The sequence below is a fragment of the Rhinolophus ferrumequinum genome, chromosome 4 (assembly GCF_004115265.2).
Source record: "Rhinolophus ferrumequinum isolate MPI-CBG mRhiFer1 chromosome 4, mRhiFer1_v1.p, whole genome shotgun sequence".
In the NCBI taxonomy this organism is placed as follows: domain Eukaryota; kingdom Metazoa; phylum Chordata; class Mammalia; order Chiroptera; family Rhinolophidae; genus Rhinolophus; species Rhinolophus ferrumequinum.
Window position 1 is genome coordinate 26,602,517 of NC_046287.1, and position 27,996 is coordinate 26,630,512.

General features: G+C 36.1%; 1 protein-coding gene across 8 annotated transcripts in view; it reads right to left on the minus strand.

Annotated features, from left to right (window-relative positions):
- The window catches only part of TBC1D4 (TBC1 domain family member 4), a 177,212-nt gene that overhangs the window by 65,510 nt on the left and 83,706 nt on the right, over positions 1 to 27,996 (minus strand). For 7 of the 8 annotated variants that reach the window (XM_033103903.1, XM_033103902.1, XM_033103899.1 and 4 more), the window contains exons 2-3: positions 6,011 to 6,598; positions 4,465 to 4,554 (exon numbers count right to left, since the gene is read on the minus strand). In XM_033103903.1, coding sequence (XP_032959794.1) covers positions 4,465 to 4,554; positions 6,011 to 6,598 — 678 coding nt within the window. Of the gene's footprint in view, positions 1 to 4,464; positions 4,555 to 6,010; positions 6,599 to 11,309; positions 11,457 to 27,996 lie in introns of those variants that run through there. The other variant, XM_033103905.1, reaches the window with a different exon arrangement.

Consider the following 27,996-nt stretch of genomic DNA (forward strand, 5'->3'; position numbering starts at 1 on the left):
ACAAATAAATGGAAACATATACCATGTTCACAGATAGGAAGAATTAATATAGTTAAAATGTCCATACTACCCAAAGCAATATATAGATGCAATGCAATTCCTATCAAAATATCAATGGCATATTTCACAGAACTAGAACAAATAATCCTAAAATTTATATGGAACCATAAAAGACCCCAAATAGCCAGGGCAATCCTGAGAAAGAACAAAGCTGGAAGTATCGCTCTACCTGATATCAAATTATACTACAAGGCCATAGTAATCAAAACAACATGGTATTAGCATGAAAACAGACACATAGATCAATGGATCAGAATAGAGAGCCCAGAAATAAACCCACACCTATATGGTCACATAATCTATGACAAAGGAAGTAAGAATATACATTGGGGTAAAGACAGTGTATTCAATAAATAGTGCTGGGAAAACTGGACAGATACATGCAAAAAAAAAGACTACCTTTTACACCATATACAAGAATAAACTCAAAATGGATTAAGATTTAAATGTAAGACTCAAAATCATAAAACTCCTAAAAGAAAATATAGGAAGTAACTCTCAGACACTACCCTTAGTAATATTTTTACTGATATTATTTTGTCAGACAAGGGAAACAAGAGAAAAAATAAACAAATGTGACTACATCAAACTAAAAAGTTTGTGCACAGCAAAGGAAACCATCAACAAGACAAAAAGACATCGTATTAAATGGGAGAAAATATTTGCCAATGATACATCTGATAAAGGGTTGATATCCAAAATCTATTTTTGTAAAAACCCTCATAATATACCTCAACACCAAAAAAACACACAATACAATTAAAAAATGAGCAGAGGATCTGAATAGACATCTCCACAGAGGACATACAGATGGACAATAGACATACGAAAAGATGCTCAATGTCACTAATCATCAGAGAAATGCAAATAAAAACCACAATAAGATATCACCTCACACCTGTCAGAATGGACATCATAAATCAGCAAACAACAAGTGTTGGTGAGAATGTGGAGAAAAAGGAACACTTCTGCTCTGTTAATGGGGTTGCAAATTGGTGCAGCACTATGGAAAACAACATGGAGGTTCCCCCAAAAATTAAAAATAGAACTACATTGTGACCCAGCAATTCAACTCCTGGGTATTTATCCAAAGAAATCCAAAACACTAATTAGAAAAGATAAATGCACCCCTATGTTTACTGCAGTGCTATTCACAATACCCAAGATATGGAAACAACTGAAATGCTCATCGATAGACGATTAGATAAAGAAATTGTGTTACATATATACAATGGAGGATTACTCTGCCATAAAAAAGAATGAAATCTTACCATTTGCAACAACATGGATGGACCTAGGGGATATTACGTTAAGTGAAATGAGTCAGACTGAGAAAGACAAATGACCTCACCTGAATGTGGAATCTAAAGGACAGAATAAATGAACAAATAAAACAGAAATAGGTTCATAGATACAGAGAATCAACTGATGGTTGCTAGATGGGAGGGGGTTGGGGGATGGGTGAGAAAGGTGACGAGATTAAGAAATACAAATTGGTAGTTACAAAATAATCAGGGGAGTGTGAAATACAGTATGGGGAATATAGTCAATAGTATTGTAAAAACTAGGTATAATGTCAGATGGGTACTACACTGATCAAGGGATCACTTCACAAATTCTGTAAATGTCTAACCACCACAGTGTACACCTGAAACTAATATAAAACAACATTGAATGTTAACTATAGTTATACACACACACACACACACACACACACACACACACACACAGAGTCATGGGATGTAAAGTGATGCTTAGGGAATATAGGTGTCAGATAGGTAGTAGATTTGCTGGGTTTATCACTTTGAAACTAATAATTAAAAAAATGTATCTTTTACTAGCTTAGTACTAAATGGGAAAAATCCATAGAACCTCATTAGCTCAGTGAGCCTTCAGTCGAGGTAATATTTCCGGTAAAGAACACGACTGTCTTTTTCCATGCTTGCCAGCAACACAGTCCTACAGATTTTGAAAAAAGAAACATTTGTAGTTGTGCATGTTTTAAAAGCACACCTGTTTCTCAATGAGGCCACATTATATCAGTTCAATTCTGTGGAAATAAGTAATAAGAACAGGGCTACTCAGTGAAGAGCAGAGGGTTAACTTGATCATTACTCCAGTCAAAGGCATTTCCACAAATTCCCTTCATTTTGGTTTAATTCTTTTTCTGGACCAAAATGTCAGAATAGAAAGCCTGCTTTAAATAAAAAGGAAAAGCGAAAATCAGATTTGAACTGCAAGTTTTATATATTTGGTTTGGCTGGTTCTTCTCTCTCTCGCTCTCTCTGTCTCCCTCTCTCTCTCTCTTTCTTTTTTCCTTTAGGTGCTCAATGAGCATTGCTAATTTTCTTACTGAAAAGCTTGGGGACTGCTGGGTGAGAGGCACAACATTTCAGGATGACTCTTCATGCTCTGGGGGGTAGGAACTACCCGGTTTGTACAACCACTCTCTAGCTGGTAACTGGCACAAGTCCCTACATGTAGAAGTATCCATTCAACATTTATTGAACACCTAAGTGTTAAGCTCCATCTTACCACATCTTATTCTGATACTCTACAGAATAAGACACCATAGAATAAGACGCCTGCCCTTACAGAGCTTATGAGCTTGCAGGAACCCCCCATAAACAGGTAATTATGAGAATGTTCAATAAATACTTTTCCTGTTAAAGTGAATAATCTTTCTACCTAATTTTTTGTCCTTTAAATAGGAATTTAGAAATTTGCAATATATTCTTCCCATAAAGGAATGCTGTGTCTCCTAAGTTATTATAGTATAAATTTTTTTTATCTTCACAACATAATTTGATGACTTCATACAATAGAACAAATATTAAAACAGAATATTAGAACAGCATTAATTGAGGCGAAGTGAATAATTAACGAGATGTACAAAAGTTTGTCATTTTCAAAGGGAAGAATGTCTAAATATCGTACCTATGGGAATGCTAACTCCAAAATTTTATTAAAAGGCAGTCTTACTTTTTCAACATTAAAATACAGGAAGAGCTCATTCCAAGACCCATGTCCCTGAAGGTAGATCTATGTCATCTTACCAGGAAAAAGTTAATCTTTCTCTTATTCCAGTGACCACCTCAGAGGCATCCTGGCATTTTTAATCGTCTCATATTTATACTTAGATACCCCCTCTACTCCAACATCTTCAAAAATTCTTTCTATGTTTACAATATACAGAGGGTGCCAAAAAAATGTATATACATTTTAAGAAAGAAAAACTGTATTCAAATTGTAATAATAGGGGCCGGCCCAGTGGCTCAGGCAGTTAGAGCTCCGTGCTCCTAACTCCAAAGGCTGCCGGTTCGATTCCCACATGGGCCAGTGGGCTCTCAACCATAAGGTTGCCAGTTCAATTCCTCGAGTCCTGCAAGGGATGATGGGCAGCGCCCCCTGCAACTAGCAATGGCAACTGCACCTGGAGCTGAGCTGCGCCCTCCACAACTAAGATTGAAAGGACAACAACTTGACTTGGAAAAAATGTCCTGGAAGTACACACTGTTCCCCAATAAAGTCCTGTTTTCCCAATAAAGTCCTGTTCCCCTTCCCCAATAAAATCTTTAAAAAAAATTGTAATAATATATACCAATAACAAAACATGAATACAAGTCGCGTTTGACTTCTGCAATTACAAGAGGTGCTCAAAGTGGTTGCCATCAACGTCCAGACACTTCTGATTATGGAGAACTACTACTTGGGCAACATTGACCAAAGTGTCCACTTGTATACATTTTTTTGGCATCCCCAGTATTTAAGTAGTTTTAATTTTTGGATAGATATTCTAAATTATTACTATGGTACTTAGGACACTAGTTTGTGCCTAATATGACCTTGTACACATGTAGCTATATCAATTATTTTGAATAATTTCAAATACACTTTGTGAACTAAAAATAAACAAAAGAATGAAAATATACCAAAACCTTCTTTTCAAAATTTAGCATTTAGGTGATTAGCAGCTGAAAGTCCTAGTTCTCCTTTTTATTACCTACTATGGTATGAAGAACAAACATGACTCAGTAACACCCACAGGTTCTGTTGCCCAAGATTCTGAGGAATACCATCTATTAAGGTATTTTCAAAAGAACTCTCTACCACAAAAATTCCATCGGTGGAAGGAATTTGCTGAAGTGATGCTATGCGGAGAAAGGGTTGATGGAAATGAGAACAAACTATCATGACACTGAGAAACCTGGACGGGATTTTGTTCTTAGCAGAGACACAAACACATGAACACTCTCAGTTTAAGACAAATCCATTTAAAAAAATTAAAATTAAAAAAACAGTAAAATTTGAAGGGTATTAATCACAGTTATTTTGTGGTTAATTCAGAAACAAGATTTTTTTTTGTTGGTTTCTTCAAATATTATGATCTACTCCAATACATACCTGTGAACAAGAAGAGATATCTTTAAAATTCTTTTCAAGCACAACTGATTTAGTGTCTGGACTGATGAGGTTAATTTCAAATCGCCCAACCTTAAAAATGAAAACATTCCAATTCATTTCAACTCACAAGGACCTAACATCTTAATTCGCAATTAAATATTCAACTATAATATAGACTCAAATGCTACATCCAGTTATACATATTCACATGTGCTTCATCATCCAATCCAACCAATATTTCAACTCTAAATATCAGCTGCCTCATAACATTTCTTTCTTTTACTAAAAATCATGAAAATTAAGTTGGTTCTAATTTACAAGAGATAAGAAACCATTTGTTCCAGATTAAAAATGCTTGTCTTTTCACACACACACACATACAAACTTTCCTTACTTCATGATTTCTGAAAATACAAATTATTTGATTATATTTATAATCATACTTTCTCCCAAATGGTAACAAAAAGAGATATTTGCCATTGGGAAGTTAAGTTAAAATTTTTGAAAATAAGCAACCATTCAGAAAAATTAACAGCGAGGACTGTGGCTAAGAAAAAGAATGAATCTGATAGACCAAAGAAGAGGGGAAATAATTTACAAATCACCAAAGAAAAGACTATGCATAGTTTAATTACATAAGTAGACTTATCAAAAACAAAACAGGACAAAACAAAACTAAAGAACTTGCAAACTTCTGCAAATATTATACACAGGGGCTGTTTACCAAGGTATGCTGTGGGTTTCCTTCTATTGGTTTCTTTACATCAGGATAAAAGGACAGCCTCGCATTTTTTTAAAGAAAATTCAAGTCTTACAAGTTGAGGATTAGAGAACCTCTCTACAGAGCTTTGTTACAAATTAAGCTCTATTAAGTGGAACATGACATTTTCTATACTCTGTACAACTTCAAAAACTTTGCTCTTTTTAGAGTTAAGATATATCTTTTACATCTATAACACATCCTGCACCAAATTACTGTAATCACTGATCCAATAAATTATCAGCTCTATGATGTTTCTTTAACATTCTCTTTTGGATGTATTCTCATCTGAAAATACACTTATGTGCCTCTGGACTTTTCTTTTTTTAATCTCTAAAAAACTTTCTCTCTTCTCCATGCCTAATCACACTTTCTAGATCCATATCTTTAAATCTTCTATAAAATTGGCTTTCTGCAGTTATTTTTTTTAAAAGCAATATTTATTTAAGAATCCACGTAAGGCATTACTGCTGGTGATACTAAAAGTAATCTTCTATTCTCACTCCTTCCACCAGCTTTCCAGGACGCTCCTTTATTTTAACTGCTTTTTTCTCCATCGCTCCCTGTCCTGCTCCTTCATTTCTTACAATCCACATTCCATGTCTACCTGTCAGCCCTTTCGTCCTTTCCTTTGCTCTTTCTCCATCTGCCTTATCTGCTTCCCAGAGAGGAAGAAATAAAAGTGGGGTTATTGCAGAATGAGGAAGTGGGAGGAGCCGGACACCCGGCTGCTTCTGTCTAGCAATGGACAGGGACAGGCCCGAGAGCCCCCTGCCAGGGCAGCACCTGAAACAGCATGGTTCTGTTCTTCTCCGAGTCCGAGGGCTGTACGTGACTGGGCGCGCTGGCGTGTCTCCTTCGCGGCTGTGGTTTTTGGCTGTTTTCATGAACTTTCCTTTGCAGGACTCCTGTGACGCTGCTGCACCGAGACCGGAACTCCTGCTGTTCATCAAAGCCAGAATCTTCCAAAATCCGCTCAGGGAAGGAACATCGAGAGCTGGACAGCCCAGGCTGGCTGGCCACGGCTGGGAAGACAGGGTGGGTGTCAGTGACGCCATCCTCTTCCTCCAAAAGAATGTCTGAGGGTGAACTGGGTCCCTCGACCTCAAAGACCACCGGGTCACTGCGGGCATCGGGGTCGCGCGTCTCGCCCTGGGTCCTCAGGCGCTGCTGCTCGTGGAGGCTGAACTTTTCAATGCAGTCATCGATGAGGCTGGATGGGGCCTTCTTGTGGGTCACGGTCACCTTTCCACAGTACAGGACTTCGAACTTCTGAGAGTTGTAAAAGGCATCCTCACCATCTTTGCTGGGTTTGGCATCCTCTTTCATGGCAGCTTTAGACAACTGCCTTATGCTACTGATAACATCAGGAACCTGGAAAAGAAGGGTACATTACACACCTATTAGAATGGCTAACATCAAAAAGACCAAACGCCCGCTGAGATGTGGAGACATCGAAACTCTCATACATGGTATGCAGAAATGTACAATGGCACAACCACTTTAGAAAACTGTTTGGCAGTTTCTTAGGAATTAAACATAGACTTATCTCCCACCCAGTCATTCCACATACAGAGATTTGGCTAAAAGCCCTGAAAACATATGTCCACACAAAGGTTTATACACACATATTCATAGAAGCCTTAGTCATGATGCCCCCAAACTGGAAACAACCCAAATGTTCATCATGTGAATGCTCACAAATCATCAGGGGAATGCAAATAGAAACCACAATGAGACATTACCTCACACCTGCTAGAATGATACCATCAAAAAGACAAGAGATCACAAGTGCTGGTGAGGATGTGGAGAAAAGGGAACCCTGTGTACTGTTCGTGGGAATGTAAATGAGTACATTCCACTATGGAAAATAGTGTGGACGTTCCTCAAAATATTAAAACTAAAACTGCCATATGATCCAGCAATCCCAATTCTGGGTATATATCGAAAGGAAACAAAATCCCAATCTTTAAAATATACCTCTACTCCCATGTTTACTGCAGCATTGTTCATAATAGCCAAGGCATGGAAAAAACTTAAGTGTCGGGCAGGAAATGAATGGATAAAGAAAAGGTGAAACACACACACACACACACACACACACACACACGAATAGAATTTAGCCATAAAAAAGAAGGAAATCTTGCAATTTGTGACAACATTGCAGGATGGACCTTGAGGGCATTTTGCTAAGTGAAGTCAGACAAAAAGACAAATAGTACATGATTTCACTTTTATGTGGAATGTAAAATAAATAAGTTAACTAAATAAATAAATAAATAAAAACAGACTCATAGAAACAGAGAACAAATCGGTGATTGCCAGAGGCAAGGATGTGGGGGTGGGGAAAATGTGTGAAGCTGGTCAAGGCACAAACTTCCAGTTATAAGATAAATAAGTTTTGAGGATGTCATGTACAGCATGACAATTATAATTAATAATACTATATATTTCAAAGTTGCTAAGAGAGTCGATCTTAAAAGTTCTCATCATAAGAAAAAAAATTGTAACTATGTGAGATGAGTGATGCTAACTAAACTTATTGTGCTAATCATTTCACAATATATCCATGTATCAAATCATTATGTTGTACACCTTAAACTAATACAACGTTATATGTCAATTACATCTCAACAAAACTGAAGGGGAAAAGTGAATGGATAAACAAAATATGGTATATTCATACAATGGAGATATTCAACTCCATGGTATATTCAACTCATCATCTGTTTCCTGGTTTTACTGAAATAACCGTTCACTGGTGTCCCTTGCCCCTTCCATCTGTTCTCAAAAGTCAAAAGGATTCTTTTTAAATTTTAGTCATGTTACTCACCTGCAAATCCTCCAAGCTCCCCATTTCATTAAGAGTAAACGACATGACCTTTACAATGTCCTACAGAGCCCTTGTCATCTGCATATGACATATATCTAGCTTAAATATGCATTGTGGCTATACATCCTTCATATGACCTTTAGAGGGTCAACCTGGATTTTCATCTTTCCAGCCTCACCTCATTTCCTCTGACCTTACTCCTACTTACACTCCCTCTCTCTCACTCTGCTCTAGCCATATCAGTCTCCTAGCTATTCCTTAAACATGCCAGGCACACTCCTCCCTCAAGTTCTCTGAACTCCATGTTCCTCCACTGATAATTGGGAAGCTCACTCCCTCACCTCATTTAAATCCATGCTCTAAAGTTCCTTGTAAGGTCGTACCCATCCTCCATTCCTTCTCTCCCTCTCTCTCTCTCTCTCAGTCTGCCACAGCCAGTATTCCCCTGGATTTTCCCCCTACTTTATTACTCTACATAGCACCACCTTTAACATTCTGTATAATTTATTTGCTAGAATGTAAGCTCCAGGAGGGTGGTGATTTCTTTTCTTTTTTTTTCGTTTTTCATTTTTTCCTTGTTGTATCCCCAGAGCCTAGAATAATTTTTGATACACGTTAGATCCTCAATATGTGTACCAACCAAAACAAAAACAAAAAAACACCTGTTTTGGTAATTTTTATTGTTGGAGAAAGAGGAGATCATTTTACACTCAGGGTTGCTTCACATTCAGACATCTATGGTCTATCTTCAAATCTGCTAGCACCAATTCTAAATCCAGAATTTCTTCTCTTTCATATAATTATTTTGGATATATATTGCCAGAGAATTCACAGTTTAAAAATCACAACAACTTCAGCTGGCTGGTATGAGTATTTCCTATGAAAGAATAAAGTCCAAACACTATAGTTTCATTGACTCACCCTGAATACTTTGCATGTCTCAGGGGAAAAGTCAAGTGTTTCGTACTAACGCATGACCAGCAACCTTAGCTCTCTGACATTTTCTTTTTACTTTAGTACCTGACAAGGTCCAAAGCTATGGAAATTGAGCTCGCTTACATTAAACCCCACGAAAGGCAAGATGATTCTAGTGAGTTGGGCAAAGCCGTAAGATAGAATGATCCCTTCTTCCTCAAAAACCATAGTTTAATACTTCATCTGAGTTTGCAACCCAAGAGCTCCTGAATTTTCAAACATGTCTCTATAAAAGTGAAGAATCAGAAATATTATCTGTAGCATTTTTTTGAACCGGCAGAGTTTTTATCTTGTTACAAATATTTAAATTATTTTGGTGTGGTATTCGACTTATACATAGTCCACCATTGAGACTGCAAATCAAGTCAATTCAACCTCAGTTGTGTCAATTACTCTGTATTACATGTTTGTACTTTACCATTATATTGACAGCTCTTCTGCGAAGAACTGATTAGTGGCTGAATCTCTCTAGTCTCACAGGACACTTCTTTGCAACCACAGGTAAAGGCTCAAAACCTAAATGTAAATCAGTTAATGACCATCTTATACAAGCAAAGCTCCTCACCTGGACTGAACCCAGTAATTTACTTTCCAATAAGTGGAGTTGTTAACTACACCATAAAGCACAAATTCAAATTGCCTATAAAACCTTTTCTCAGGTCATGACTAACCACACGTTTCAATGGGCTGCAGAGAGACTGACTGTGAGACTGACCTAACAACATTCTGCTCTGTGTTTGCTTATTACTACGTGGAAGACACATATAAAAATCAACATTACACAGCACCTGTCAACACAAGTAGAGCCCACACCACAAGGGACACACTGAGAAAGCAAGGACAGTAAAATATCCATAGTGGGAAAATGAGTCCTCAGAGGGCCGTGAAAACCTTCTACCGAAGCATATATTTAAGGCATCAATCAGAAGCAGCACAAGAGAAATAAAATATCTAGTACTTGCACTTAAACATATTTTGAGAAAACAGTATTCTCCTAGAGGGCAGTATTAACTGACATATATTCATATGTATATTTATAATTTTTAATTAATTTGATTTCCTGTACGTATTGAATGTTTTAACATCTCTTTTTTTCTCTATTACACTGCAAACTCTTGAGTGAAACAATGAGTTGTGATGATTTTGTATCTTACTAGAGCTTTCATATGCCCAGCGGGAAGGTGTTCTGTGCTCAAAAGAAATTGGGTAACTATTGTCAGCAAACAGGCACATAAATAGTAGTGAATAAACTACCTAGAACCCTATAAAAGCTCTGCAGGAGTGAGATAGGTTTAGCAAATTCCTGTAGATAATTCAAGAGATCTGCTAGCCCCCAAAATGGAGAGTCATGGCTTTCCACTCTGCTCAGAGCTCACCCCAAGTAGGAACTGAATGTGTGTATCAGAAATGTCTCCAGATGCTAAAGAGCACCTCAAGCTATACACTCCAGCAACGTACACTAATTTTTAAACTCTGGCTGTGAAAAACGCCATTGCTCAGAATCGGCCTACATCCCACAAAGCCTGATGAGGATTTAATGCCAAATCAAAGAGAGGTTTTTATTCTGTGGCAGTGCATAATATTTACCATAAAACAAAACAAAACAAAAATACTCTACCACACTAGAGCGTCTATCCCCAGCTTTACAATATTTTTTTTGCTATCCTGCCTCCCAGAGTTTCCACACCAGTAAAGGGGGCGGGGGAAACTAGATAGATAGTGGTCAATAAGGTCTCACCTAGATCCAAATTTCTGTGGGTTTATTTTTGCAACAATGTCAATACAGGAGCAAGATAATGTACATTAAAAGGAGATGGAAAATCATCTCTATTTAAGCCAAAAAATATTCTAAGTCATTGAAATTATTCATTTCTATTAATATATAATAATCAATTCAACAAATGATGAAATGAATGAGACTGTTTTTCAAATGCTTCTTATTTTCAAAAAGCACAGTGCCACCTTTAGCTAGTATTTTGTCGTTGCACTTCAGTAATCTTATTAAAATAATTTAGATTCAAGCATCAAAATTCAGACATTAAAACAAGTCCTCAATCTAGAGAAAAATTAGATGCCTGTCATGCCTGTCATGCTGTTGATTCTCATCTATTATCATAATTAATTATCACACTCCAAGAAATTCAGGGTGTACATCAAAATTATATTTTGCCTGACTTCAAAAGAAAACAAATTGTACAACTACAACACAATAATGTTTCAAGATCTAAGCAAACACAGGGTAAAAATCTAGATCTTTAAAAGCACAAGGAAAGGTACCTTTGGTCAGGAATCCAGTTGAAAGTTTTTCTCCAAGAGCACTGAGTATACCAAATTGATTAATCCTCAGTATTAGTCTTCTGCCGCACTTAAGAAGTTCTCTTTCTTTTTAAATAAGTCAGCAGTGATATCATTGTATTTGTTAAACTCCACGTTATCACTGTGCAGCCAGTTATAAAACTGTCCAGGAATAACCGTTCTTGCTTCAAAAGTAAAGTATTTCCTGACTCTGCAATCAGGAAACACACTGATTGTTTAGTACTAAAGAGCAGAGGCTTTACTTTTCTTTGAAAAAAAGAAAACATTTTAAATTTGACAGCCATTGTTTTCCTTATGCTGTTTAAATAATCGCAAGTGTGTGGTACTCATTAATAATGAAGGTAAGAGAAGATCCATCTACAGTACAATGTTTTTTCCCTCATATAGTTCATTGATAAACAGAAAAACCTCAGCAAACATTTAAAATTGGATACAAATATGAATATGGGAATAAGCTTCTTAAAACATACTTAAAGCAAAAAGAAACTGGGTAATTCGTTTTATCACTGATATGAGCTTCACTGCTTGATTCCTTATTAATCTTCATAATAATTATAGTAAGCACAGCAAAATTTAAGTAAATATAAAAAGGAAGGAAAAAGAGTAAAACATTTTTGAGGAAAACACTAGAAATCATTTCCAGTAAACTGGAAAAAAAACTGCCTAATGAGAAGAACTAACAATTTAAACTAGTCTCAATCAAGTAAAGATAGTATGGAAAAGAAATATTTGCTTTGGAAATAATGCATTCTTTATTATTTAGGAGGAGGAGAGTAGATTTCCTTTCTAGTTATGTTTTACTTAAGAAACTATTAAGATCAACTCAGCGTTTTGAGAGAAAAATACTAATTTGGTCATTTAATGTTATAATTTCTATTTGGCTTTTTAAATCTCATTTTCAATCAATGGAAAGTGATCAGAACGTATACATACATCATGAAATAGCTCACTTACATTAAGGAAACACTAACCATTACCTAAGAGCCCATGAGGATTTTCCAGCCCATTACTTCAGAATTAGTCTGTTTTGTTGTTTTTAAGGTGACATTGTCTGACAATCTTAATAAGAAATATAACTGATTTGTAAACCATTTCCACTTTTATCCGAAAGTACTTAGCGATTCTTTGTATTTAGCTAAAAATATAAATTATTATTTTAAGTCATATTTTGCATAATTATTATGAAGATTTAAAAGAGGTCTAATTTTCACTAGATGTAGATTAAAAATCGACTAGAATAATATAGTGATTTTAAAATTACAGAAATTTTAAAACTAAAGGTGCCCTTGGAATTATTTGGTCATCACTATCTTGTTTTACAGATGTGGAAACAAACTGTTCACATCAAAAGTAAAGAACTAAATAAAGAAGAAAATAAGGAGATTATAAGAAACAAGACTAGCAGGGGCCAAAGAAAGCAGGATGTCTCTGCAGCTTACACCACAGTCATACAAGTTACTTGGCTTTTGAATCTTGGGATTGAGCCAAAACAGTTTCCTCTCAGAGCAGGCTTTAGTTCTTAGATATTCCCAGTCACTTTGCTCTAAACTCCTTTTTGGCTCAACTCCTCTCTAACTGCTGCTTTCTTGGTGGCTTCTGAGTTAGCTTAAGCATCCGAAAGAGAAATTCCTTAAATTTTTGAGCTAAGTTCTCCCCTCCCTTTGGCTTATCATATCGTAGAATTTCCTCTCTGGTAAATATGACTTGTGCCTTTATGACCATTCCAAATTTGCAAAAGTGATCAGATATAAAATATACGAGGGTAACTCAGAAGAAATCCAGGAAATCTTGCAACTGGATTAAGAGAATGGAATGTCCTCAGTAGTATTGAAACTGAGTTTAGTGCTCGAGGAAAAGATGAGAATAACAAGACAGAAGATGGGGTGGTGAAAAGGAGTCAGATGGTGGCAGACAGGCAAGGACACTCCTTTTCAAATTCCCTTTCAAAAGCAAAATCATTATTTTAAAAGTGGATTAGTCCACAGCATGGCATATTAGAAAAGTACATAACATGCAGTTAGTGGTCTTAAGTTTAAAGCCCAATTTTTAATACCTATTATTGTCTGTGGAAAAGACACCATAGCCTTCTCAGCCTCTGGTTTTTCTTCTGCAAAACGGGAACTACCATGTTTATTTCAGAGATAAACTGGGAAATTTAAATTAAATGTGCAAATGCGCCTGACGCAGTGCAGGGACACTGGAAGTATTAGGTAATGTGTAATTATATCAAAAATGTAAGTTAGATTTGCATTGTGTAAGGAAATGGAAGAAGTAAAAACATGCTGCTAAGTAAGAAAACATTGCTTTCATGAAATTTAAATTGTAGCAGGGGATATATAATAAATAAATAAAATACAAAGGATTTTAGATAGTGAAAAATGCCATGGAAAAAAATAATACAGGGGAAGGGAACAGAAAATTTGGAGAGAGTGGCAGAATAGTTCCAATTTTAGAGAAAGGACTCACTATAAAATATTTAAATAAAATTCTGAGGTCAACAAGGAAGTGAGCTAATACACATACCTGGGGAAGGAACATTCCCCAGGCAGATAGAACATCAAGTACCAAGGCCTTGAAGCAAAAATTTGCCAGCTTTGTTCAGGGAACTTCAAGGAGCCAGTGTAGCTGGATATGAGTGAGTGAGCAGTTTATGGAAGAGGCATTGTGGGGAACAGGGGGCATCAAAATCATGCAGAGCCTCGAAAGGATTTTGGCTTTCACTCTTAGTGAGATGGAAAGGCTGCTGAGTTATGTGTTTAAAGGATCCCTTTGGCTGCTGTGTGGAGAATAGACGTAAGAGTGATGGGTCAGGAGCCTACTGTACCCACCCAGGGTGAACCAACAGTGGTTCACACAGGAGCAACAACAAGGGAAATGGAAAGAATCTTCAGGCTTCTGGATATAATTTTAAAGGCACAGTCAAGATGATTTGTTGAGGGATCTATTGTGGCATATAAGAGAAGGAGAAGCAGAATGGATCAACTTTAAAGGTTTTGGCTAGACGCACTAGAAAAAAGGAGCTTCAGTGAAACAGGTTGAGGGAGGTGGGTGGCTTAAAGAGAGCAGGAGCTTAGTTTTGGACATGTTAATTTTGAGAAGCTTAGAGACATCCAAGGAGAGTGTCAGTAGGCAGTTGAATATATGTGTCTAGAGCTCAGGAGACAGAATAGAACTGAGGAAGAAAAAAGTGGAAGGTATTAACATATAGATGTTATATAAAGCCGTGAGATAAGATATGTTCATCAAGAGAGTGAGTATAGTTGACAAAGAGAGCAGGAATGCAAATGAGAGAGAGAGAGAGAGAGAGAGAGAGAGAGAGAGAGAGCGCGCACGCAATATCTCCAAGAAGCAACCCCTGAGGCACACAATGCTTATAGTTTGGGAAGTGGAGAGATACAAGCAAAGGAAAATACAGCAAGAGCCAGGCGTAAAACCAGGTGACAATGGTATCCTGAAGACAAGTAAGAAAGGTTTCCAAGAAGAAGGGAGTAATCAATATGAGATCATATGTGTCTTTGACAAGAAAAGTTTTGGTGGGGCTTACAGCATAAGTCTTATGGAGTAGGTTCCAATGAAAACTTCAGGAACAAAACCCAAAACAATAGGCACAGACAATCTATTAGGGCAGTAGTTGGAGGTACAAGTGAGTCAAAAGAGAGTTCTCTCATAGGTGGAAAAAATGCCAGCTTCCAAAAGAGAATATCTAGTAGTAAATGGGGTCATTGGTGATCTAGAGAAAGAAGGTAGAATTGCTGACAATGTCCTTAAGTAGACAAGAGGAGACAGAATCTAGGGAACAATGAAAGTTTGAACTGACCCACAGGCAAGCACAATTCATTTCAAAGGGAAAGGCAGAATATAAAAGCACAGATGCAGCAACATATGGTGGTGGGAGTTTGGAGAATTTCTCCTCTGACTATTTAAATTTCCTCAATAAAATAGAAAACATGATCATCAGCTGATAGAGAAGAAAATCAAACACAGTACTGAACATTGAACATTTCACTGACTATAGGTAAAATTGTGAAATGAAGTGATCTTTCGAACCCTCGGACTACCCTTTCTATGCTCCAATGATGTCAAAATGTGACCCCCTACAACACTTTCATAGGGAAATGTGCATTTTATGTTCATGAGACCCACAATTTCAAATGCAGCATAGCTCTTTACTCAACTACAAAGTACTTTCAATGTGAGATCAACCCACTACCTGTTTCTTCTAGATGCTTTCTAGTCATCAAATTGGTCCTCTTATTTGTTTCATGCTCACATTTTTTAAAGAGTACAATTCACAATCAATAACTCTCTAGCCATACTAATTAAGGAAAAGAAAGAGGAGACACATTACTAATATTAGAAATGAAAAAAGGAACATCGCTACAGATTCCATGGAAATTAAAAGCACAATAAAAGAATATTATGAACACTCTATGCCCAGAAATTTGATATCCTAAATGCAATAGATCAATTCCTTGAATGACACAATCTGCCAAAACTCACACAAGAAGAAACAGATGATCTGTGTAGTCCTACATCTATTAAAGAAATTGAATCAATGATTACTTGATTACAATGATTACTATGCCCAGCTGGGTTCAATGGTCAATTCTATAAAACTTTTAAGGAAGAAATTATACAAATTTTCTACAATCTCTTTCAGAGGAAAGAAGCTGAGAAAATACTTCCTAACTCATTTTATGAAGCCAATATTAACCTAATACCAAAACCAGACAAAGATATTACAAGAAAAGAAAAACTATAGACCAATACCTCTCATAAATTTAGGTGTAAAAATCCTAAACAAAATATTAGCAAATCGAACACAAAAAAGCATTAGAAAAATTATACACCAAGACTAGGTGGGATTCATCCCAGGTATGCAAGGCTGGATCAGCATTTGAAAATCAATTAATGTAATCCATCACATCAACAGACTAAAACAGCAAAGTCACACGATCATAACAATAGATGCAGAAAAAGCATTTGACAAAATCCAATCTCCATTCATTACAAAACCTCTCAGAAAACTAGAACCACAGAGAAACTTCCTCAACTTGACCAAAACTAGCTACAAAAAAACCTAGTTAACGTCATACTTAATGGTAAGAAATTCAAAGTTTTCCAGTTAAAATCAGATACAAGGCAAGGATGTCCCCCTCTCTCCACTCCTTTTCAACATCACATTGGAAGTCCTTGATAATGCAATAGAGCAAGAAAGTAAAACAAAAGGAATAAAAATGGGGAAGGAAGGAATAAAACTGTCTTTATTTTCAGATGGCATAATTGCCTGCGTAAAAAATCTGGATGAATTAACAACAAAAACAACCTAGAACTAATAAGCAATTATAGCAAGGTTGCAGGATTAACATACAAAAGCCAATTGCTTTCCTCTATGCCAGCAGTGAACAAGTGTAATTTGACATTAAAAACACAATATTATTTACATTAACACCCCCCAAAATGAAATACTTAGGTATAAATCTAACAAAATCTGTACAAGATCTATATGAGAAAAACTACAAAACTCAGTTGCATATAATCAAAGAAAAACTAAATAAATGGAGAGATAGTCCATGTTCACGGTTAAGAAGATTCAATATTGTCCAGATGTCAGTTCTTCCCAACTTGACCTATAGAGCCAATGCAATTCCAATCAAAATCCCCAGCATGTTATTTTATGGATATTGACAGAGTGATTTGAAAATTTATATAGAGAGGCAAAAGACCCAGAATAGCCAACACAACATTAAAGGAGAATAACAAAGCTGGAGGACTGATGCTACCTGACTTCAAGACTTACTGCAAAGCTACAGTAATCAAGACCGCGTGATATTGGTGAAAGCATACACAAATAGATCAATGTAACGGGATAGACAGTCCAAAAGTAGACCCACCTAAATAAAGTCAGCTGATCTCTGACAAAGTAGTAAAAACAATACAATGGAGTAAAGATAGTCTCTTCTACAAATGGTGCTGGAACAACTGGACATCCACATTCAAAAAAAAAAAAAATGAAACTAGATACAGACCTTACCCCCTTTATATAAACTAACTCAAAATGGATTATATACCTATATGGAAATTTCAGAACTATAGAACTCCTAGAAAATAACAGGAGAAAACCTAAATGACCTCCAGGTTGGTGATACCTTTTTAGATACACCACTACCAAAGACACGATCCATGCAATAACTGATAAGCTAGACTTCGTTAAAATTTAAAATTTCTGCTCTGCAAAAGACAATTTCAAGAGAATTATAAGATAATATATGAGAGAAAATATTTGCCAAAGACATTTCCGCTAAAGGTCTGTTATCCAAAGTACACGGAAAACTCTTAAAACTCAACAAAAAGAAAACAAACAACCCGATTTAAAAAAGAAGCCACATACCTCAACAGATACCTCAGCAAAGAAGACATACAGATGACTAATAAGCATATGAAAAGATGCTCCACATCACATGTCATCAGGGAAATGCAAGTTAAAACAACAATGTGATGCCACTGCATACCTATTAGAATGGCCAAAATCTAGAACACTGCCAACATCAAATCCTGGTGAAGATGTGGAGCAAGAGAAACTTTCATACACTTCTGGTGAGAAAGCTAAATGGCACAGCCACTTTGAAAGATAGGTAGTTTGACAGAAAGATGGTTACAAATCTAAACATACTTTTCCCATACGATACAGCAGCTCATGCTCCTTTGTATTTATTCAAAGGAATTGAAGAGTTATAGTCACACAAAAACCTGCACACCGATGTTTATAGCAGCTTTATTCAAACTGCCAAAAATTGGAAGCAACCAAGATGTCCTTCAGTACATAAATGGATAAACTGTGGAACATTATTTAGCACCAATAAGAAATGAACTATCAAGCCATGAAAAGATATGGGGGAATCTTAAATGTATGTTAATAAGTAAAAAAAAAATCCATCTGAAAAGGCACTATACTATATGATTCCAACTATATGACACTCTGGAAAAGGCAAAACTGGAGACAATGAAAAGGAGTGGGAGAAGCAAGAGGAATGACTAGGCAGAACACAGAAAAATTTGGAGCAGTGACAATACTCTGTATAATATTGTAATGATGGATGTATGTCATCATACGTTTGTCCAAACCCAAAGCTGTACAACACCACGAGTGAACCCTGAGGTAAACTATTTACTTTTAGTGATCATACTGCCAATGAAGGTTCACCCTTGGTAACAAGTGCACAATTCTTGTTAGTCATTCTGACGACTATGGGGGAAGCTATGTATGTGCAAGGGCAGGGCTATATGGTAAATCTCTGTGCCTTCCTCTCACTGTGTCATCAACCCTACAGTGCTCTGAACAGACAAAAAAAAGTCTTCACACAAAAAAGTATTGTAGTTCAATACCATTTGCATTTACTCCAAGAAACACTAGAGGGAGCTTTCCCACATGAACTAGTTTACCTGAGCCAAAAAAAGAAAAAGAAAAGAAAAAATGAAAAGGCTTTTTGTAACACTAAAAAATGCTGCTGTTTATAAAATATTATTACTACTGCTCCCATTTTAGATTTATATACTTAACCACTGACAAGTAAATTAACTGGAATTTTCACTTATTAGACAAGTTTAGCAATAAAATTAAAGTAATAAAATTAAGTTCGACTGAAAAAAATTAAAGTATATCAAAGTCAGCACTTGATGATATTTAGTCGGTTAGATATTTTCAAACAGGACATAATAAACATAATGAGAAAGTGTCTTGCTCTTTTATTGTGACACATGAAAGTATAAAGTCCTCTAAACAAAATGCTAAAACCGGACACTTAATAAGTAGTTGTTACTTATGAAATGTCATAACTTATGAGGAGAGACCTTTTTGAGCAAGGCTTAGTTGTGAAACGGAATGGGCCTTGGGAAAGGAGGCAAGGGAGCAAAGGCTAAGCCCAGGGGGACCTGGACGCGACAAGTTCTGGCTGAGATCAATAGATAAAGCTGTAATAGTATCAGGAAGCAAAAAACACCATGGGTTTCTCAGAAACCTATTTTTGTCTTGGCCTTCTGTATAACTTCAGATACTTACACACAACAGAGTTTTCGCTTTGCACATGAAAATAATACAACATTCTTGAACTTTTGTTCAGAGACGTCCACATTATCATTAACCACTGCATGTGTGTGCGTCTCTCTTCTTCCAAGAAGGAAAGTACTAACTGTCTGCTTTCAGGAAAAGCAGGATAAAAAGGAAAACATGCGTTCACCTTCCTCCAAAATTAGGCTGGAAGGAAAGGCAACACCAAGTCACCAGATGCCTAATCTCTGACGTGGGCTTGCCCTTTCCAGGGTGAAGGAAAAGCTCTGTCTCCACATGGTGACTACCCACGCTGCAGCTCTAAACTGCACTATGTGGAACCCTCACAACAGCAGTAAACTACTGCAAACTACGGAAGTCATAATGGAGTGTGTCTGACAGTCACTCCAAGGGAAATAAAAAACTAACACGTACAATGAAAACTTGCGCCAAGACTGTCCTTTGTGGCCCTCCTTCCTTCCTCCTGTTTGCAATTCTGAGGAACTTTACCTAGAAAAGTAATTTGTTCCTGGCCAGAAAGGACTTTTTTTCAGAGCTTATACTGGCTGCTAAAGCTATTCCTCTTTGCTCATTAAGCCTCAAGGACGCTCCTCCTCCCCTTCTCTTGTGTGGTCTGGCTAAATGACACCATGGGAAAACATATAGTGATTTATGTGACTCAACCCATTTTCCTGTCATCTTTAATTGCAGAAAAGAAGGAAAAACTTTAGCCTTTCAGAGTCCTGGAGAAAAAAAAAAATATATATATATATTCCTCCTATGCACCTTGCAGACATCTGGAAACCAGATTAATAAATATAGTACGTCTAAAGCAATAACCCCCTACCTTTGAAGTCTCTGAAGTGTCACCATGTTGTTTGAAAGCTATATGGAAGAGAGAAATGCCATGACTAGCCTTTGCCCAGCACAGACCAGGCCCTACTCACCCTGGACTTGCTCTGTGGACAGAGATCTACTCTTCCCTTCAACAGAAGTCAATCACATGACACCTTTACCTTTCAATTATTTGATCTTTCATGATTTATTAAGACTTCAAGTAAACTTTGGTAACTCAGTATATCAAAGCCCCCCAGAAGTATTTTTACTTATCAACTTTACTTATCAAACATTTAACTGCCACATGTTAATTACTTGAAGGAAACTCTCTCTTTAGAATTTTAAATGGAATGCGTAGCACGAAATATTATTCATGATATAATAGCCTTAATTTTCTAACACCCAAAATGCTTCCTCATATCTATACTAAAAGAATGAATGGTTGCAGCAATGCTTCAATGCTGATATTACAATCAACATGACTAAAGATGAAAGAAATTAAGGAAATCTGGTTAATAGCCACTAATAATTAGCTTGTAGGTGTGATAATGTGGCTAGAATTCATTTTCATTAAAATTTCCAAACAAGGGATCTACCTGAGTGGTGTCTTGCAAAAATTCACAAGTTCAAACTCAGAAACCCAATTCAAGGCAAACTAGCAGCCCTTGTTTCTTTCATACATAGACAGATTTCAAGGAAGAATATGATTTTTATCTTAAATCATTTTTGAATGACTTAGCAACTGAAATAGGCCTGTTTTATCTAAATAGCACCCACTTAACTTAGTACAAGTGGTTCTAGTAGATTCTGCCAATCTTTGCACTCCCCCTTCACCCAATCTCCTCACCCTCCACAAAGTAGATCACAATGAAGGGCATGTAATCCAAGTTCAACTGGTGGCAGAGAGAGGGGTGGGCACGAGACCCAAATCAAGTCAGAGTCGCTCCCTAATGTTTTCCAAACAGAAGATGAAACACAGCTGCTTCCTATCTGAGGTCTGAAGCTATTGAAGGAGTTAGTCTGGGACAACAGGTGACCATCTCCTGTCACTGAAGAAAGCCAGTCTGGAGTAACATAAAATGAAACGTACAGGAAAAGAGAATTAAAACCAAGATATGGAGAGAAAGAGTCCTGGTAGGGTCACGTCTCTGGTTGTAGACACCTTTGGGTCTCCTCCAGTTCTGGGGGCCACTCAGGATCCTTTCACATGGGTGGTGGTGTTCACCCATGTATCTAGAAGTCCTGACTAGTATGCAAGTCTATGAGAATCACTGGGATTGGGTCCATCGCCTTTGACTGAATCCCAAAACAGCCATTGGTTACACAAAACAGAAGCTTACTGCCCTCTCACGCAAAAGTCCAGTTAGGGATGAAGGGCTGTCTTGGTACACCATTGCGTCATTAAATATCAAAGACAGGTTCCTTCTATCTTGTTCTGCCTTGGGAGCCTCTACCCCATTGTCCAAAATACTGGCAACTGTTTTCCAGGCAGCAAGACATGAACAAGGAATGAATAAAGAGAGCAAGTGGTATTCCCCCTCCCTAACACTCTCTCTCTCTCTCTCTCTCTCTCTCTCTCTCTCTCTCTCTTTCTCTTAAGGAAACTGACACACACAAATATTCTATTTACACCCCACTGGCTAGAACTAGCGGAATTCCTAGCAGCAAGAGAAGCTAAGAAAGGTGGTCCTGACTCTGAATGGCCATGTACCTGGCTTAAAATTATATTACTACAGAAGAGAGAACAGATCAGGAACAACTTGCATTCCTAAGGGTCAATCATTGTCTACAATTCATCAGAAAAAAAGTGTCTCTCAGAGCTCTTCAACAAAGTAAAGCTGGGGTTAGATATAAGTCAGAATCTTCAAATCAAGTAATGGTTCTAAAAAGAAAGGACTCATGTCAAAGCTGCAGAAATATGTACTTAATAAAGATAAGACGAGAGTAGATGTTTCAAAACTCTCCCAAATTTAAGAAGCAGAAAACCTTACGACCAATCCTCTAAGACATTCATGGGACTATAACTTCTCACTCAAAGATATAATAATAAAGCACTTCCGATAGCAATACTGGTGAGCTACATCAACAGTCATCCCTGAAGTTTAGAAATATTTTTATCATGTTACTCTGGTGGTCTTTAAGTCAACTTTTACATTTCTACAGAGATAGCCATGGGGCAACAACCCACAAAGAACCACCTAATACTTATTTCAACCTGTAGTATGCCCCTGCACGTAGGATTCTGGTGTAGTCACAAAGCAATGAGACTAGTTAATAAATAAAATTAAAATTAAATCCTTAATTATGTTTTATCTTGGGAATTATAGATTCAATTCATTCCAATAGGCCAAGCACAAGGAACATTACTTTTTAAACCCACATTTATTTTATTACAAGAATTGATGGAGCAGCTGAGAGTTAACTGTGCTGTCTGTCACTTTTCATTTCAATCACTGGGTGTGTATTATATACATTTCTGTCTTCATAAATAGTATTACTAGGTATAATGTAAGTGTTTCTGTCCGATGTAAAGTGTGAACATCATTATCTTCAATGTAATACTGTAGGGCCCCCCGTTCCTAGCCAGCTGCTAAATAAATATCAAAACCTATCTGTACCATAGAGTAAAGAACCTTCAACTCCAAACAGAGTGAGGCAGTTAAATGTCAAATGTGCTCCTATACTATTTCCAGGAAATACAACATTTTATGACAGCCGAAGCCCTACAAGAATAACTGTTCTGGCCATCTATTTTCTTTTGTAGACTTTGTTCTCCAAGACTACAGAAGGAGAGATGTGACATACAAATTACTTTTTGATTCTTTACTAACACCAGAAGAAAATGTCTCAGCAATTTTCTTTAATGCACTTTTCAAAGCGGTCCTGAAAGCCAATGGGAACAAAAAGGCCCAGTTGCATCAATTACTTGATATAAATATCTGTGTACCACCCCATGGACCCTACAACTATTCTTCCAAACAAGCATGAGCAAAACCAAAGACATTTAGTTACTCTCCAGCTATCAAGTCTGATTTCACCGATAAAGATGAGTCAAACTTACAAGAATTTGAATTACAAAAATATTTTAATGATATGCTAGTATATTAAAAACAGCATATGTATCAATTAAACCTGGCCTAATAGAATTCACTTGTGAACTTGTTGCAATGAATACATAAATATAGCATGTGATTATACATTAATGACCGGCAAAATATACTTCTAATTGATAGAAACCATTCCATGTCTTACGTTTCTCTTTTGAAATACAAAAATATTATGATCAGGGGTTTCCTATCTTAAAAGTTTCAAAGCCATAAAATGTAATTCTTGTATTATGTTAAAGAGCAATACATTAGTACTATAATTATGTCTAGCATTTTGTTAGTGATAAGTCAATCAACGTGATTTTTACTCTTTATCCTTTATTCCACATTAGCCTCTCTTTTCCATATATTCCAACTTGTATAATAAACATTCATCAATATATTTTAAAATTTATTTTACTAAAACTTGGTTGAAATTATTAAAAATTCTTCAAATGCATATTAAACCTGTGTGAATGATTAGAAACTGTTTTAAAGTGATCAGCATATGTAAAATATTACAAAAACCACCTACTCGTTCTTGTGTTGCTTCCTCTCCATCTCTAGATTTTTATAAAACTCTATAGTTCAAAAAAGGAAACAAGTACATGAACAAACAAACAAAAATCATTGAACAAATTACCTAACAATGGGAGAAAACAATAAATAGTGGGAAAGATTCATGATGGCGATCAGTGACACAGCTAGAAATTTGGGGATTACAATGAAATTTTCTCTTTTATTAACCAGAAGTAAAATAGATAAACGACTCTCCTTCATTGAACTAATCCGACTCTCCTTCAGTACAGGCAATAACATAATGATGAAGGAAAACAGATGCTCACAATAAAAATAACTGCTTAAGAATCTGTGCTAAGATTTTTACATTATTAATTCCCACAGCTCTCCAAGATAGGCTCTATTAATCTCACTTGGAAAAGAAAAAGAAAAGAAAAGAAATATCTTATGAATTTTTCTATAAATTTAAACCTATTCTAAAAAATAAAAGTATACAAAAAATAATAAATTGTAAAATTGGTGATCAGACATGTCCTAAGTGTCTAATTGTTTCAGCTTTAGAAGATACAGATAAAATGAATGTACAATTTAAGAGAATAATAAGCTTTTTAGTACACTTTAGAATTTCCACAGTACTTTTCCAAGCTTTATATCTAAGCCTCTGAAAAACTTTCAGGATTTCCTATGTGGCAGCTTTACTAATATTGATGCTGACTAGTTAAACATATTACTTAACAAATCTTAGCTTCTTCTTTAAAGAGTAGACAAATGAATTTAGGTTTTTAGAGCCCTTTTTTTTAAAAGTATATAAATACCTCCATTGTATAACACCAAAACTGAATTAACATCAGAAGAGTCCACAAATACCCCTATAATTTACTCTGTAAGTAAACAAGAAAATGAAAACTCAGAGAAGCTAAACAACTTGTTCAAAGTCAGAAAGCTAAATTCTTACTTGATGTACACAAATGTAAATTTTATATACACAGAGATCTTTTCAGTATACCTCAGTTTAAAGAAGGTAAATCTCCAATGTTTGATGAAATCAGTATCTTCGATGCCAAATATCACTAGGTATCCGTGTATATTCATTTGTGTAACTATCCACTTAAAGTCTGGCAACCTCAGTAAATTTTAAGGAGGATGACAGCAGGAGGATGACAGCAGGAAGATGTAATCTGGTCCCCCACTGTACACCCCATATCTGCCAGAGAGCCTAACATGACCTCAGTATTCCGCAAATACTTGATGATTGAATACATGCTTTTGGAATTCAACAGCCTCTTATTTAATATGGAATCTTATAGACCAAAATGTCGATCTGACTGATATCTATTACAAACATAAAACCTACCGAGATATTGAGCAAAGAGTAAATACAGAAGACTTTTGATGGTTAATTGATATTAGATGACCTTGGGGCCTTTTACAGCCTCATTGCAGCAAATGATACAATCAGCTTCAGAGAGTACCTTTTTACTATCCTGGGACAGGCAAATAAACACACATTCATCATCATTGATGACAAAATTATAATATCCAAATAAAAGCTAACATAGTATAAGTTTAGTTCATTTGACTTTTCTATTAAAAGGCAGACACTTTAATCTGAGAGGTCTGTCTCTAAAATGGTAATGAACTAGATAAGTAAGATTAATTTTTTTTAAATCTTCAAGGGATATATCAGAATTTACAAACAATCAACTTTCCTGAATTCTTTAAGTAGAAATTATCTCCCTCCCACCCATGGCACAGAGTAGGCACTCAATCAATATTTATTGAATAAACCACTAAAACATTTTCTTTTTATCCTCGTGGTACGTATTACTTTCTGACTTATATTTAATTTGTCTTCTTGCCTTATGGCTCCTACAAGATTCTAAATTCCTTGCTTGGTACTCTTATCTCATTATATATATCCAGGGCACACAGACTGTCAGCTTTCCTGAACTATTCTTTCTCATCTCCTACTCTCCAGCTCTTAAATCATTTCTAAACTTATCTCCAGGGAGCTAACTAACTCCTTTCTGGACACACTTAGAGCACTGCATCAAATTAACCTGACAGCAACTCTCCAGTTTCTCAAAATGTATACTTCAATTTAGCTAAATGAAAAAATGAGGAACAATATTTTTTTTAAAAAAGATTTAAAACTTTTAAACCTGCAACAGGTAAGAATATGAGCCCAATGATTTGACCTTTCAATTATAATAAAATATTTCTTTATAGAGATACCAGTTAATGGTTTTGTTTTTGTTTTGTTTTGTTTTTTTTATGATTAATCTACAAGGTTGTGGATTGATTTAGAAAAAAAGAATTTGGGAACCAGTATTCCTTCAACATTTCTGAAATAAACAAAACAAAAGTAATCATTACATGAACAAAAGAAAAACTCCAGGTATGATTAAAAGAACCTAAGGAAAAATCTTTCAGAAAACCCTTGCCTTTATTAAATACCCCTAAAACTTTTGATAGCCAACAAGTATTGGAAAAACATATAAGCTCTCTTTTAGCTCAGTGAATAGAATATTAAGAACATAAAAACATCACTCATAAATCTCCCATGCAAATTGCCTCCAGAGCACACCAGCAGATGATAAAATGTCCTCAGAGAATGTCCTCAGAGAACCAGGGAATCTAAACAAGAAAGAACAAATCATGCTGTTCTACCACCTGGGAGGCCCTTTTGCCCAGTTTCCCCAAGCTGATACAATTCCGCCTCAGGGAAATTTCCCTCTATGGCCCTACCCAACTATGCCCAACCCAAACCCAATAGCAGCATCAGGCCATTCCAAATCGTCCATAGTACATAATGTACCATATTTAGTCACCTGAGGGCATCTGCTTCTCCCACAGTTGTGTCTCATGCCTTTTTATCCATTCCTAGCACGAGGTATAGCACATAAAGCTCACAGTCAATTTGCAAAATGAATGAGCAAACAAATAATCAAAGAGAAAATGGTGGTTCTGCTCACCTTCCTAGATCAGAAAACTGCACAGGTTCTTTCCTGAACCCAGAGTGTTTTCATTTGGGAAGATAGTACCAATGAAATTATGAACACCACCTAAAACCAGGTGCCTGCTCTAAAAAGAAAAACTGCTAAGAGCCGTTGCATACCCACGGCTAATGCAAATACATGAACAATTTATAAATGAATATTGGGGACAGATAGCTCTTTGTAGATAATGTTTCCTGTGGACTTACTTTGTGCACTTTCTGGATAATAATAGTTCACATTTATCCAGTACTTGTTATGTACCGGGCACTATTCTAAATGCTTTAGATACACGTATTTTATCTCCTTTAATTCTTACAACCATCTTTTGAGTTAATTCTATTACTATCTTCATTTTACTGATAAGAAACTGCCCTAGATTCTGCAAATTTGCTTAACCCACTCACTAAATCATGTTAACTGAATCAAGAAAATAAATATGACAATTTCCAGTCTTGAGAGGATGAGATCAAAGATTGTGTGATTATACCAGAAACTAGACATCAAACACTGGGTTTCTGTGACAATGTTTGCTTATGATTAAATGTGTATACCATAAAGCCACCATGTCCTGCTATGATCTTAAACAATATACAGTATTTTGAAACATCCTCAGTATAATTCTATCTTACAAGGCTTATTCATAAGTACAAGACAGAAAAACAAAAGGATTAGTAATGTACGGCTGCATTATCAAATATCTAATATGAGTACCTACTGGATCAAGCTACCAGTAACACCATCTTAAATATGTACATTCAAACTACCACATAAAGTGTTAGGCAATACTTTTGGACCACAAACCATAACTATTATTTAGCACCTCTAAAAATGCACTATAAGAACAGTTTTTATGAACACATTCTACACTTTTTATATGGTTTCATAAAAATGGCATGCTGTAAAACAATAAAACGTGGTTTTTATATAGCTTAGTTGTTTTCTTTAATGATACCTGCATGTTATAAAATAAAATCATAAAGACAAGTACAAATAAGAAAATATTCATCCAGAGATTACCACTACTGAAATTTTAGTGAGCATCCCTTCAGACATCTCTTATGTGCATATAGTTAGTACAGGTATAAAATGTTGAATAAATAGGGTCCTTCAGAAAAGAGTTTTGTGACACCCCCACCCCCACCCCCACTTTTCCATGTCAA